The 16,097-nt window shown below is 41.0% G+C and overlaps 1 protein-coding gene across 1 annotated transcript in view; it reads left to right on the forward strand.

Annotated features, from left to right (window-relative positions):
* Positions 1–14,720, forward strand: part of LOC127622881 (tyrosine-protein kinase CSK) — a 54,024-nt gene extending 39,304 nt beyond the window's left edge. The window contains exons 5-13 of the mRNA XM_052097010.1: positions 1,068–1,287; positions 7,372–7,465; positions 8,350–8,415; positions 8,605–8,704; positions 10,257–10,347; positions 10,485–10,558; positions 10,642–10,837; positions 11,357–11,443; positions 13,147–14,720. Of these exons, the coding sequence (XP_051952970.1) occupies positions 1,068–1,287; positions 7,372–7,465; positions 8,350–8,415; positions 8,605–8,704; positions 10,257–10,347; positions 10,485–10,558; positions 10,642–10,837; positions 11,357–11,443; positions 13,147–13,329 (1,111 nt within the window). The 3' untranslated portion in view covers positions 13,330–14,720. The remainder of the gene's footprint in view (positions 1–1,067; positions 1,288–7,371; positions 7,466–8,349; positions 8,416–8,604; positions 8,705–10,256; positions 10,348–10,484; positions 10,559–10,641; positions 10,838–11,356; positions 11,444–13,146) is intronic.
* Positions 14,721–16,097: the final 1,377 nt, after the last annotated feature.

Consider the following 16,097-nt stretch of genomic DNA (forward strand, 5'->3'; position numbering starts at 1 on the left):
AGTAAGAAACTTGATTATTTTTCTGAACAGTTTTCTGAACAGCGCAGATGCAAGCTGCAAACGCGTCTTCTTTGTTAAAAATCAAAGAATCCCAGGTTGTGTTTTTGGGAGCATTTAAAAATGGACCACGGTCACGAAAAGGTCTGATGGTAGGCACTTAAGAATAGAAATGCAATGAATTACTCATGTATAATGACTCCTGGATTTAATATCTGGCAACTGCAGTGGTACATCTTACAATCAGCGTTCTGTCAGCTGTGCGGCAGTGGCCTATCAATACAGTCAGCAAAGTTATTTCCACAAATATAGCATTCGCACACATGATACATTGTTTCCCACTATTGTTGCTGTGTAAATATATTTATGCAGCTGCTGCAGATGTGGCTTCTGTGTAATGGTAGATTAAAGATGGCCGGTCACGTCCACACCAGAAACTTGCAGAACTGTTGAGAAATAGCAATTATTTACGACAGCAGATATAGGTGAACATTAATTGAAGCTGCTGACCCATATCTGCTTTATATTATGCACTGCACTGCTGCCACACGATTGGCTGATTAGATTATTGCATAGATGATTATTGGTGCCAGAATGGGCTGGTACCTTTTGTAACAGGTACAGTTCTGTGGACGGAAACACTTTGTTGATCAGAGAGATCAACAGAGAATGGCCAGACTGGTTTGACAAAGACTATGGTAAAATAGATAACCCCTCCGTACAATTTTGGTGAGAAGATTATCATTTCAGAATGCTATTCTGATCGACATCTATATGGCCTCTGACCTCTGTACCACGTTCATTATTTTCTATCACTGGCATCTGTGGTTTAATATGTTAATTATTCTGGTACACCAGTGCAGTTTATTCTAGTCAAGGACTGCCAATTTCTACAGGAACAGTTTTGGAACAGGCAAATCTGAAATTGGACCTTCAAAAGCCATAAAGACATTTCTTTATGACACATTTGGTTCCTTAAGCAAGAATCTCTCTGAATCAAAATAAGACTCACAAAGCTCAGAACTATAAATCCTACCTAATTTGTAATCTTTTTCTCTCTTTCTTCTCAGATGGTTTCATGGTAAAATCACGCGTGAACAGGCAGAACGTTTGCTTTATCCACCTGAGACTGGACTGTTCTTGGTGCGTGAGAGCACAAACTACCCCGGCGACTACACACTGTGTGTTAGCTGCGACGGGAAGGTGGAACATTACCGAATCATTTACCACAGTGGAAAACTATCTATCGATGAGGAGGAGTACTTTGATAATCTCATGCAGCTGGTGGAGGTGTGTGTTGCTGTGTTTGTGTGTGGGGGGGGGGGGCATGCTGTTTTTAGGACAAACACTTCATGTTTGAATGCATAACAACATTTCTCACATTCTAGTGTTTCTCCTTCTTTCCACTTCCTTGTGTTTTATTCAACAGCATGTCACTACAAGTTGCTGATGAATCAATGTCACACACGTCACTTCATGAGAGTGTGTGTATGTATTCTGGCTCAAACATGTGATTTTTGGGAGTGTTAATAAATGTACTGCCCCTAGAGGCACGTGTGTTATAAAAGTCTAGGTTAAGTGGAAAGATAGACAAACGGACAGACAGACAATCAGTCAAGACAGATGATAGATTTGAATTGTAACCTAAAGTCATGATATGGCAGGCCTTGTGTGTGTTTGTTTACATTAAAATGTTTAGACATTTGGAGTTTGAATTGCTGAGCATTGCGTTGGCCTGTTTGAACATTCAGTCAATTTAAGTCAGTAGGATTTTTCCGATTTTTTTATTTTCTGCTGTGAGAAAACCGTTACCCCTGTCAGTTAGATAAGAACCACAAGTCAGAACATTTTTAAGGTCCGTTCTGAGTGTGGTTGATGTAGCTAGGGACTTTGGAAGGACTCCTGGGTTACTGTCGTACCCTCCATTCCCTGATATAGTGACGCTAGGGGTTTATCTTGAGGCCAATGAAAATTTGCGAGTGGAATTTGCATGCCACTCCTCCGGACATACGGGTATAAAGGGAGCTGGAATGTGGATTCTTTCAGGTTTTATGCTGAGAAGCCAAGACACTGTCCTGGCCATTTCAGTGGCTAGTTCAGCATTGTGGCAAGAGGGACATAACATTTCGTTCCCTCCATCAGGGAACGGAGGTTACGACAGTAACCGAGACATTCCCCTTCTGTCATTCACTCATTGTTGTGTTGATGTAGTGACACTAGGGGCCCCTATGGAAAAACGCTGATGCAGGTGCAAGCAAGCTGCTGTGTGCGCAGGTGCATCAGACTGCATGTAACCTCCCCCAATGCCCCCAAAGACATCATGTAGTTCCCCACATCCCTGGGGGGGGTGGTGACGTAACTAGCATGGGAGCAGGCCACATCAGCCGTGGCCTTTTCTCTCTATGTTTTCTCTCCACAGAGTATTAGATTCGGCTGGGGCCATCTAACGCTATCATAAGCATCGGGGAAGGTGTTCTTTTACTTTCCTATACTTTCAGGGGAGAAAAGACCAGGCGGAGACCACATTCTGCCTAAAAGGGGAGGTCAAAATGTGGAAATATGACACATGGGCTCAGCAGACGCACATGGAAGAGGCGCAGTGGTAGGTCCTGCCACTAAAGGGGGGGGGACTCTACAAACACAGCAACCGGGGGCAAAGAGAGCTCTGCCCAAGGGAGACGCGGGTCCGTTGACAGGGAGACCGTACTGCGCAATATACATCACAGGGGTTACCGGAGTAATCGGCACCTGTTGAGCACCTATCCAAGTACAGGACATATTAGACACCGTAGTGGGGCTGGCTGCAAACTCTTCCGCCGAGTTCGTGAACCATAGGGCTAGGGATGAAGGACATCCAGGGTCCACAACTTTGTGAACTAGACTGGGGGTAAAAGCGCACGTTTTCACCTCAGGGGAGAGAAAAGGCGCTATTCGCAAGTGATACACCCAGCCAGCTGTTCCGTATTACTGAACTCTACCTGTTTGTACCCGAAAGAATAAGGGATGAAACCGGCTTAACCCGGAGATTGTAATATCTCGCGAAGGTGTTGCCCAGACCACTGCTCTGCAGATGTCTGCTAGAGAGGTGCCATTGGCCAGTGCCCATGAGGATGCCACACTCCTTGTATAGTGTGCATGAACCCGCAAGGGGGCGTGCACGTCCTGGGTCTCGTAGGCCACTGCAATGGCATCCACGATCCAGTGGGCAAGCCTCTGTTTGGAGATGGTGTTCCCTTTACGCTGTCCACTAAAGCAGACAAAGAGCTGCTCAGACCATCTAAAGCTCTGTGTGTGTGATCCAAGTAGGTGTGGAAAGCACGCCCCGGAAGGGGGTCATGGGAACCTTGGGCACATAGCCCGGTTGAGATCACAGGATCACGTGAGAATCTGCCAGACCAAACTCCAGGCAAGTGTTACTAAAAGAGAACTTTATGGAGGTGAGCGCAATCAGGAGGGCCGTCTTTAAGGAGAAGGATTTCAGCTCGACTGACTGTAGTGGCTCAAATGGGGCTCTCTGAAGGCCCAGGAGGACCACAGAGAGATCCCAGGAGGGAAGAGGCATGGCCTGGGAAGATTCAGGCTCTAGGCATCTCTGAGGAAGCTGATGATCAAGTAATGTTTCCCTAGGGACTTACCATCCACTACGTCAGGGTGTGCGTCTATAGTGGCTATGTATACCTTCAAGGTGGAGGGGGATAGCCGACCCTCCAACCTCTACTGCAGGAAGGAAACCACTGACCCGACTGCGCATCTCTGGGTGCCTTTGCCTCTGGAAGAACACCAATTTGCGAACAGGCATCACTTCAGGGCACTAAAGCTGGCTCGTAGAGGGAGCTCTGGCTTGAGTGATCGTGTCTACCACTGCTGGTGGTAGGCCACTTAGGTCTTCTGCGTCCCGTCCAAGGGGCAGACGTGGAGGTTCCAGAGGTCTGAGCGTGGGTGCCAGATTGTGCCCCATCCCTGAGAATTAAGGTCTTTCCTCAGAGGAATTTGCCAGGGAGGTGCTGTGACGAGGAGCATGAGGTTCCGAGAACCAAGTCTGTGTGGGCCAGTATGGGGCCATGAGGGTGACTTGTTCCTCATCCTCCCTGACCTTGCACAGGGTCTATGCAAGAAAGCTCACTGGGGGAATGTGTATTTGCACTGCCCTGGGGCAAGCTGTGTGCCAGCGCTTCTGTCCCGAGGGGGGCTCCCGTCAGGGAATACCAGAGCGAGCAGTGGGAGGACTCCCCTGTAGCGAACAGGTCTACCTGTGCTTTGCCGAATCGACTCCAAATCAGCTGGACCACCTGAGGGTGGAGTCTCCACTCTCTGCTGAGCATTGCCTGTCTTGACCTGTGGTGTTGAGGCTGCCCGGGATATGAGTTACCAGCAGCAACCTCAGCTGCTGCTGACTCCAGAGGATGAGATGGCAAATTTAGACATGCGACGAGACCGTATGTCACCTTGCCGATTTATATATGCTACGGTTGCTGTGTTGTCGGACCGGACCAACACATGCTTGCCCTGGATCAATGGCAATAGCCTCCAAAGGGCGAGTAGTACAGCCATCAACTCTAGGCAGTTGATGTGCCAACCCAGTCGCGGTCCTGACCAGGAACCGGCAGCTGCGTGCCCATTACACACGGTGCCCCAGCACAGTTTGGAGGCGTCTGTGGTGACCACGACACATTTGGACACTTGCTGTAGGGGAACTTCTGCCCGTAGAAATGCAAGGTCTGTCCAAGGGCTGAATAAGTGGCGGCAGAGCGGCGTGATAGCTACACAATGTGTGCCGAGTGGTCTCGTATGCATCAACCTGAGCAGTGTGACTGTTTCAGTGGAACCGCTATCCTCTGCCTGAATGACTTCAGGCAGTTCAGCACTGACTGCCCTTGAGACCGAGTCTAACTAAAAATATATGCTCTGAACCGGGGAGAGCTAGCTCTTTTCCCAGTTGAGCCGAAGCCCTAGACGGCTGAGGTGCCTGAGCACCAAATCTCTGTGGGTGCACAGCAACTGAGAGTGTGCTAGAATCAGCCAGTCCTTGAGGTAGTTGAGGATGCGGATACCCACTTCCCTTAATGGGGCAAGAGCTGCCTCTAAGCAGCACCCCAAACCCAGGAACCAATCATCGAGCCCGATTAAGCATGGCGATCAGCTATGCATCAGATATCCAACATCATTCGCTTCTGTAGAGGTGAATGGAACATCGCTGATAGTACAACCGCTCAGCTCCAAAGAAAAAATCTTAATGAATCCACATTCCAGCTCCCTTGTATACCCATATGTCCGGGGGTGTGGCATGCAAATTCCACTCGCCAATTTTCATTGGCCTTTTCTCAAAGATCCGAGGTAATCGGGGCTCTCAAGATCAACCCCTAATGTCACTACATTGACATAATGTTGAGTGCAGGGGAACCTTAAACAAATTCTAGAATAACAGTGGCATTGTAAACACTGCAGCTAAATTAGATTGACAGTATTGATGGGCATTCATCAATAATTTAGTATTTGATTATTTAAGCTCATAAAAAACGAATATTTTAATATTCTATTATTTAAATGAAGGTAATTAATGAGAGAGAGAGACGTTGTAAAAAAACAATTATTCATAAACGTTGCATCACCATTACAAAAATCAAGCTTCTAATTATATTCTAAACAAGCTTATATCATGTCCTGTTATTTATATATTTAAACATGCAATGAGTGAAAACAAAAAAAAGAATAGAAATAAAGCATTTATGCTCACGCAAAGCGAAGAAAAAGAAACAGCTAATGAAGTAGACTGACGCAGTTAAAGTACAGGACAAGTATAAACACTCGGCATATAATAGTTATCATGTTTATATTGTATCTCATGTCATGTTTTTGAGAAAAACAAGCATATCCACGTGCTCCATAAACTATACTCATTTATACATACCAGTTTAAATGATGGAATGTCCCTTACCTCCCCTAACATAGTCTTTTCCTGGATGCCGTGTTTGCTGTTTACAAAAGCGTTGTGAGGATTACATGGCTACAGGTACGCTGCTTTCTGACGAGCTGCCCATATACGAGAGTGCACACTGCTTATCCAGTACATTTAAACAAGAACCCAGCTTTCACACAGTAAACCATATTCTTGCAATAACACAATTTTTGGTGGCCAACTGAACATACTGATGGAACCGTTTGCTCAACAAATGTGATCAACTTGTGTCCACACTCAACAGCGCCACCCAGTGCAGTCTGTTATAACTGACTGTTTTAGTTTGTGTGTTCAGGATTTAACATGCATCTCACTGTGCGAAATTCGAATAGTATTTTTACTATTCGAATAACTATTGCGGAACGAATATTCGACTACTCATGCACATCCCTAATTGTCAGTTCATCTTTTAGTACTTGATCCTGTTCTGTACTCACACAGTTCAGTAAAATTCAGGAGTGACATCTGCATTCTACAACAAACTAATTTAGGTAATGACCACCACATTTCCAGAAAATCCACGTAATGAGTACGAAACCAAACTGAACAACTAGTTGTTAATAACGAGATCAACAGTCAGCATGGTTCTCCTGGTGTAAATCAAGTAAAAAGAGGTATGCGTCTTTATTCATTCAAATACTTCCAGTCTCTCTCTCTCTCCACTGTTATTTCTCTTATCTGCCCTGTGGTCTCGGGGTAACCCGTACATTACAGTCCAGAGAGAGTGTGCGCTGTTTAACAACAGCCGCTTAAAAAAAAAAAACTATCTCTGCTATTCTGTGGACAGCATCTTACTAAACATTGTCTGATGATAATACATGTCTGGTGGATAATCTCTTTAAAATCAAAAATAGCGAGCACAAAACAGATTAAGCTGGTAGCATGCATGTTTCTTGTTCACAGGAGATGCTGAAGCGTTGCTATGGTGATCACTTGTCAATCATCGCAATTGCGTGAGTCAGTCTCGTATTCCATACACACACATGGAATGAACATTTTGGGGATTCATTCCCACATTTAAATACGGTTGTCACTCCCGAAACTTTGTAGGGTGCACCTGGCCAGTATGTTGTCTTTGTCTGTTTTCAGACAGGTTTCCCAAACACTCCCCATTCCTTTTGATCATTCAAACAGATAGTCCCGCCCCAAAATCACATCATTGGTTGAGTCAGAAGTTGACATGTTGACCCACTCAAACAAACAGAGCAATGTGGCTTTTATGGAAGTCAACCTTTAAATTGTTTACTTATAGTTGACTCTGCACATTAAACTAGGATACAACCATGGGCTGTTGTCCTTCACTCCTCCTGTCTGTCTTTCTCTCTATTGTGTTCTGCTCTCTGACAACTGTGTTCAAAGTTGCATTTCACTTGTAGACAGTGTATATTAACACTACACATTTACATTTGTGTTTTCAGCACTACACCAAAGATGCTGATGGTCTGTGTACACGACTAATCAAACCCAACCTGATGGAAGGGACAGTGGCGGCGCAGGACGAGTTCTCCAGGAGTGAGTGTTATCTCTGTGTTTATATAAATGCTCTTTACATTTATATCAAGAGCATACTTCATCTTGCATTCCCTCTACAGAGGCTTTAGGGAATTGAGGGGGTTTTATCAATCAGTACGTTTATATGCTCTTTAAAAAACTGAATGCAGCCAGACTAAAACAATAATTTGTTTGTTTAAAGCTACACTATTTAACTTTTTAACTTGTGGAGGAACATTTATGGTAACTACGTCAGTCGGGCTTTGGCTCTGCTCTTCTGTTCGGACGAATCTGATGGTTTGAGGAGTGCCGGTGAAAACATGGTAACAGATGATCAACTTATCAGAGCAAATGTCACAAACAACAACAAAACTCCCCCCATGATTCCTTAGAAAAAATCTATTTCCTCTCCTCAAAAAAATGTAATAAATAAGGAAAGGAAGAAAAAGACTTACCATAGTGAATCGGGATAAAGCAAAAACATGGTTTGGAAGACAGATTGTTGGTATACTTTTTCATTGATTAAATTTTGTTCATTTCTAACAAAAAAATCTTAAATAGTGTAGCTTTAAATTGTCAAACTAATAGATCAAGTCAATGCGATTGTAGCTTGGCTTCATCTATCATGTAATGATGTTCATTGGACCACAGTTGCTCTACATTTCCAAGGCATATGTTTATCATTCCTTCAGACAGTTTGGTTTGTGCAAGATGAACGTCAACCCAAATTAAATCTAAAGATCTAAAGATGGAAACAGATGTTTATTTATTTGCTGTGTCTGTTAAAACATCAGTGGAGCTCTGACCTGCTAAGATCCTCCTTGACAGGAAATACTGGAAACATCCAGCCATCTGGAGGCTTTTATCTTCATGTGAAAGTGTTTAATGAAGTTTATGTTCTGCAGGCGGTTGGGCTCTTACTAGGAAAGACCTGAAACTTCTGCAGTCCATTGGGAAAGGAGAATTCGGAGGTATGTAAAGGTCAGAGGTCACATGAATGTGACCCCCAAAAGTGCTTGGAATTAGCATTATGCTTTGAAAAAAATAGGATTATTAAAACATATTCTCAATAAATCTATAATTATGAATATACAAAATACAAAATCATCTATTCAGAGTTATGGTTTTAACTGCTGTGTTTATATTTGTTTATATTTCAGATGTGATGGTTGGAGATTACCGTGGTACAAAGGTGGCAGTGAAGTGTATCAAACATGACGCTACGGCTCAGGCATTTCTTGCTGAAGCTTCAGTCATGACGTGAGTTTCTGTCTCTCTCTAAAGCCTAATTTATACAATAAAAGAAGCTGAACTTTTTTTCTCCTGAACAAACGAAAGCACCTTAGGCGAACATAGCCTGCATTTACACTATGTGTGGTGTCTTTTTTTAAATTAGTTAATGGTGGGTGACATCTCAGAAGTTTGTGCTTCAATGTTATTCATTTTCAAAGTTAAAGGGATAATTCACCCGAAATGAAAACTCTCATAATTTACTCACCCTCATGCCATCCCAGATGTGTGTGACCTTCTGTCTTCAGCAGAACACAAATGAAGATTTTTAGAAGAATATTTCAGCTGTGCAGGTCCATAAAATGCAATTAATAGTGACCAAAACTTCGAAGCTCCAAAAAATACATAAAGTCAAAAAAAAGTAATCCATATGACTCCATTGGTTCAATCCATGTCTTCTGAAGCGACGAGACACAGACTATATATCCCCACTTTCACTTTCAGAATGTGTAGATTTATATTAAAAAAGGGACTTAAATATGAATCTGTTTCTCACTCACACCTATTATATCACTTCTGAAGACATGGATTTAACCAATAGAGTCATATGAATTACTTTTATGCTGTCTTTGTGATTTTTTTAGACTTTTTTGGTCACCATTCACTTGCATTGTATGGAGCTGAAATATTCTTCTAAAAATATTTTTGTTCCGGTGAAGAAAGAAAGCCAGACACATCTGGGATGGCATGAGGGAGAGTAAATTATAAGAGAATTTTCATTTTTGGGTAAACTATCCCTTTAAGTTGGTAACATAGCTAGCTACAATCTCCTCATCTGGCACATGCAATTGTAAATAAAGAACATCGCATCAAGGCTCTTTGACAAGCTGAGTTCTTTTATGTGTAGAATTTCAAGGATGTGAGCGAACAGGAGAAATATCCCCAAATGGAACACCTTCGCAGAACTTAAGCGTTAATGAATTTCAGCATAATTTTTAGGCAAACTACAAGCCTGTTTTCTCTCAACTCTCACTGTCAAACACATCATCACATTATTTGACTGCAGTTCACAGGTATACAGTAATGTACACATGCTACTTAAATGCAATTTTTTTTTTATATTTCTACATCAGTCAAGCATACTTGCATACTTGTTTCTTTTATTACACTTTAAAAATCAAGTGAATACTTCAGTAATACATTACTTACCAAAAAGGATTGTGGTAGTATTGGATAGTTTTGTGCTATTTTGATAAATACCACACCACTAAATAATCATTATATTCATGGTATTAAGAGGGTACTCCGGGATAACTTTTAACAACCTGTTTGCAAATCTGTTTGAATGACTTGCTTTTAAATCATTCGGAACAATTTGTTTGTAAAATGGTCTCATATTCACAAAGTTTCACTCGGTTGAAACGGTTACTGAGCTAAATATCCAGCTACATGTCTTCTTTGTCACTCAACTTGTTTGTTACCTCAATACATGCAATGCCAGTAACTACATTTTCAAAGTGTGTGTGTGTGTGTGTGTGTGTGTGTGTGTGTGTGTGTGTGTGTGTGTGTGTGTGTGTTACAGTCAGCTCCGACACCCTAACCTGGTACAGTTATTGGGGGTGATTGTGGAAGAAAGAGGCAGTTTGTTCATCGTCACAGAATATATGTCAAAGGTCAGTGTTAGTTCTCTCGTAGTACTGGTGTGTTTACATTTCATCATGAACTCTGAATGACATTATTTCATCAGGATTTTAACTTTTAACAAAGGTTATGGTCACTTTCGATAATTTAAGTATTTCATTTGTAACAGGGCAGTCTGGTGGATTACTTGCGCTCTCGGGGTCGAACTGTGCTCGGGGGAGAGTGTCTCCTCAAATTCTCGCTGTGAGTAAATGCCAGGTTAAACACATCAGCTCAATATGTCCGTCAGGATAGGTCTTCAGGACTGATATATGTCTCTCTGTTAGTGATGTATGTGAAGCCATGGAGTATTTGGAGGTCAACAACTTTGTACACAGAGATTTGGCGGCTCGTAACGTCTTGGTGTCTGATGATAACATTGCCAAAGTTAGCGACTTCGGCCTGACCAAGGAGGCCTCGTCCACTCAGGACACGGCCAAACTCCCCGTCAAGTGGACCTCGCCCGAGGCTCTGCGAGAGAAGGTAACATGACGTATACTTGACAAAAAATTATATCTCTAAATCAGCTCAACGATTATGTTGTTAGAATGAAACAGGCTTCGACAGCTTGCATAGACAACTTCACTGAACATATGTACAGAAATTGTGTTAAAATAAAGTGCCATTTATTTTTTCTCACTAAGTAAAAACTCAACCAATAAGATTTGAGCTATTTGTTCATGTTTCTAGAACTGGAGGTTGAGCTGCTGATGTTATTGTTCTGTTTGCATAATCTGACAAAATGTCAGTGAAATTTTAACAGTTATTATATTATTTATATTTTGATTTAAAAGCATGCGATTGACAATAGTGAGATTCACTTTTTGTTTGCGAAATTTGTTCAGATGCACTTTGACTTTGATGCACAAATTAGCAGTTTTCAGTGGTGATTTGTGCCGTAATCATGTTGTAAAAAGCTACTTTTTGGGGGAGAATTAACATTCTCTTTCCAATATGAATCTTTATGTTATTAAAAGTATTTTTTTTTCCCTCCTTTTGCAGAGGTTTTCCACTAAATCAGATGTGTGGAGTTATGGAGTTCTTCTTTGGGAGATTTATTCCTTTGGTCGGGTGCCGTACCCAAGAATTGTAAGAATTGAATTGTTTTGTCCGAGTGGTTGTAGGACCTCAGGGAGCTGCCCTGTTGGATACATACACAGAAAATATACGGGGGGGTTTTGTCTCGTTCCATTGGCAGATTATTTTCACTTGTTTACTTGTTCACTTATATTCTCTGAAAATAATTCTCCAGCTGTGATCCTTGGAGATTCTTTGGCCACTCAAACCTTCCTCCTCATTGTGCGTAGAGACAATATAGACACACATCCTTTTCCAGGCTGATTCTTAATATCTCCAGTTGATTGGAATGTCTTAATTATTGCCCTGGTGGTGGAAATGGGCATTTTCAATGCTTTGACTATTTTCTTATATCCTCTTTCCATTTTGTGGATGGGTGCCAATAATTGTGGAAAACGTGTTTTGGAGAAAATATTTATTTATTTATGAGATTTTCCCCATTTCAATTATTTTACTTTGAGTCCTTTTTGAATATTTTGAATGAAAGATCAGAGGGATAAATAATAAAGAAATTTTTTCACAGCCTCCTTTGCTCATGTTTACCAAGGATGCCAGTATTAGTGGAGGGCACTGTATATATCTGCATTTTTTCAGACATAAATAAAGCTAATCGTTGCGCAGTAGTCTCTCAAAAGTACAACACAACTTTGGTAAAGTTTGAGCAGCAGGTTAACTTAAAGGGGTCGGTCGCACTTTGGTTGTTTCTGGCAGACAACATGGCGCGTTCTAAACTTAGAAACAATCATTTAGTTTTTAGGCACTCGGCCTCTATCAGCGGCACGCAGCTACAACTCCGGAAGCTGCTCAAAATTCTGCAGCACCTTGGAAAGCATCTCGCATTGTTTTCCATTTAATTCGACCCAAATCATTATCAAAGGACATAGATTATTTACTCTAGCCATCACTGGATGATATATTGTGTACTTGTATCTGTTATGTAGCCTACACAATGTATTTTCAGTTACAAGTCTTTTTGTGGTTTGACAGCTTGAATGAAACACCAGTTTCATACATTAACCTGCAAACTCATCAACGTCATTCATTATTGAAGAAGTACAAAATCTTTGTAACATTTGTGTGTATGGTGACTAGATACTCAACTTTTGACAGCCTTTGTGTGATACCTGTGCCTTGTCTTACTGCGACACGCCGCTTCTCGTCCAGTGTGTGACCGGCTATATTATTAAGTATAGTAAATTCTATATCACCCCCTTGTGGTCTCCCAAATCTATTACATCAGACTACATTAAACGGAAGGCCAACTGACAATAAATTGGAAAGCACACAAATTAGGCTTCTATTTTCAAGATCCATATATAAGCCTCAAAAACATATAGAGAAAACCCTCCGAGCAACAATCGTTACATCAATATTTTTTTTACATTCCTAAAGTTTAGATATTTTAAGTGAACAACAAAACAAAGATACTTGTAAAATACGATTTTCTAATAAGAATCTATGCCACATGAAACAAAGCCCTAGTTTTAGCATTCACTCAGTGGTGTTTGAGCAAAACACACAGTGTTAGTTGTTTTGGGGCACTGATTCTGAGTGACAGGTGACTGGATTTGCAGTTGTTAATATGAAATACGTCTCTTCAAGTTCAAACAGTAATGTGCATATTTAGTGTTGATCTCAGTTTGTCCACCAGAGGGCACTGAGGGATTTGCTTTGTGAATGTCCGCCTGCTTTATTTGTGTTCTGTGTGTTTGCAGCCACTGAAGGAAGTGGTGCCGCGTGTGGAGAAGGGCTATAAGATGGATGCGCCTGATGGGTGTCCGGCCGCGGTCTATGACCTCATGAAGCAGTGTTGGACACTGGACCCAGAGGGGCGACCCTCATTCCATATGCTTTGTGAGAAACTGCAGCACATCAGAGCGAAAGATCTGTACCTGTGAGGGCCGAAGGTGTCCCGGGGACAGCGATTCAAGAGACACAGGAACTCCTCCGTCACAAAATGAAACCTTTTACTGTGGCGCTGCATTCTTTTTTTTGTCTGTTTGGACGTGGACTGTTGACAAACTCTCATGAATATTAATCTGAGATTAGGAACACACCGCTTGAGTTTGTGTGAGTGTGTGTTTAAAACTTCTAGATGTCGGTCTCTCTGCATCATTATTTTCTTCTCTGTTCTCATTCTTATCTTGTTTCTGCTCATGGCATCTGTGAGGAAGGCTGGTCTTTTCCTCTGCTGTTTTTCTTTGTTTTTTGTTTTGTTTTCCACAACAATACCTGAGTGAATCTCATGAAAACATGTCCAGGCCATATTTCATCTCAAAATCAAAAAGAAGAATAAATAGTAAAAGATAGTAAATGACGATTCTTATTGCCGGTACTGTAATACAATTGCTTTTTTTAATCAGCAAATATTAAATACAGTACAACAAATATTATTACAATTATTATAATATATAATAATTATTATTATTATCTTTTGATTTGGGGATGAAATATGACTTGGACATGTTCTTGATTTTTCACCAACTCTCATTCTGAAGTGCTTGTTTTCTTTGCATCTAGCTGCATGCATATTTCTGTGTGTGCTCTATGTCAAAGTGCCTGCTGGTGTTAACAGAGCAGTGCCTGTGTTCCTTTGAAACACATTCAACGTTTGTCTTTTTTATTCTTTTTTTAGATCAGCCTTTTATAATGTTTGTATTTGTTGATTGGTCATCTGCACGGAGAGGGTTTGTGTTCACTAGACTGTACTGATGAGCTGGGAAACACACACACACACACACACACATCCCAGCTGAGCTCATGTGCCTACCAACACAGACACACACACACTCACACTCCTTGTGGGGTCAATCCAACAGAACTCTTTATTTGTCAACATGTTTTATATTAAAATATATTTAAAGAACTTGAAACATGGAACAGAAATGCAATAGTGAAGACAGATGGGGCAGAAAGAGTTTGATGTGTTGGGGGTCTGCAGATGGACTGCAGGGTTGTGCATGCTCAGAGGGGCCTTGGATTAATGTGTCAGTGGTTTCAATGTTTATTGTTTTAATATTCTGCTATGAATAAGAATAAATCATTCCATGTGACCAGCACAGAGAGTTCTTTTTTCAGGAAGTGAACATGTCTAAATGTCACCATTGATGACCGACATATTGCACCTTTCAAACCTATGTGTGTAAGGGTTGAGATTAACACACTACACGCATACGATAAACTGAATAGTTTTACCATCTGAAATTGCATTTTTTGGAGTCAACATGAAATTGTAGTTGGCCATGTTAACTTTATTAATACATGTACCTGGTATTATTGCCAAAGATTGATCAGTGTACAGTAAATGATTCCAAAGAACAAAAAGTAATACATTGCTCTGCCTCTAAAATGACTTTACTTTTCAACTGACATCACAAAGCTTTTTCATTCAATAACCCCTCCTTTTAAACCACTGGTCATATAGAGACCACTTTTCACCATCCTGCCAATTCTAGATAAATAAAATAAGGTCTTGCCTTATTGAATGTCATGTACTACGTGGAAATGCATCACATTATGGGAGTAAAATGGATTGTGAATATTATTTCATGTTGACTCATCTTAGTGCTCAACACAATTGTTTCTGTCGGTTGAAAATGCATTGATTTAGCTACATTTACGCCTCTCGTTCATACTGGAATGGTGTTTTCCTCCAACAAAAACAGAGACTTTGAAAAATTATGATTTATTTCAAGTCATTTTTATTTGTATACCACTTTTCACAACAGTTGTTTCAAATCAGCTTTACAGGAAATCATGCTATAACAGAAAATAATCTTAACAAAAATGAAAACTGAGTTGTAGTATACGTAGGTCTCTGCTGAACAAATATGGTTATTTCCCAATCAGTGGGCATTTTCAAACTGCGATGGGCATTTTTCAACCATACATTGAAAGAAGGAAATCTATGCAGTAAGCAAAATCGCGCAGTGGCGGGCCATGCATTAAAAGTCCAGGCCTTCAGTGTGATTCATGTCATTAAGAAAACACGGTTTCACAATGAATAAGACACCCTATGCCTTTGGGCATCATACATTATGTTGCAGCTAACTAGTAATACCAACTGACATTTTAAAAACACCTCCATGCACAAAAGCCAGAACTTGAAACGACACCTATGCTCAAGCAAGACTAATTTTAACTGCAGCATGACTGTTTTTTTAAATGAATGTCTCCCGAACAGACATTCAAAAATCATAATTTTTCATATGAATCTAACAAGGAGGCCTATAATACCTGGAAAAATCTATCTAATAATATTTGCGATTTAATACATTTTTGCAATAAATTTAGTTTCGTCAGGGAACATGATTATGTTGCATTCCATTCCAGTTGGATGTGGGAAATTCTTACTCCATAAATGCATTCCATTCCCCGATATTCGGAACGCTCCCGTTAGATTAGCAGGGATTTGACTCTCATTGGAGATGTCTCCTAGCAACACAACTGATAAACAATGCTGCAGCGCTAACGTTTGTGCTTCAGGTGTACGATTATCAAAAGAGATTATAATGTTTTATACACCTGTTTCTGCAGGCGTTTGTTAAACAAGCTTTAATATCATGTAATGTGGAACTCATTTATCGATATTAGTTAATAAAGTGTATGTTTATCACTTACTTTGAGTGTTGAGATGTTTGTGTGACATCATGCACCTGCAGCTCGG

This window comes from Xyrauchen texanus, chromosome 29, assembly GCF_025860055.1.
Source record: "Xyrauchen texanus isolate HMW12.3.18 chromosome 29, RBS_HiC_50CHRs, whole genome shotgun sequence".
NCBI lineage: Eukaryota > Metazoa > Chordata > Actinopteri > Cypriniformes > Catostomidae > Xyrauchen > Xyrauchen texanus.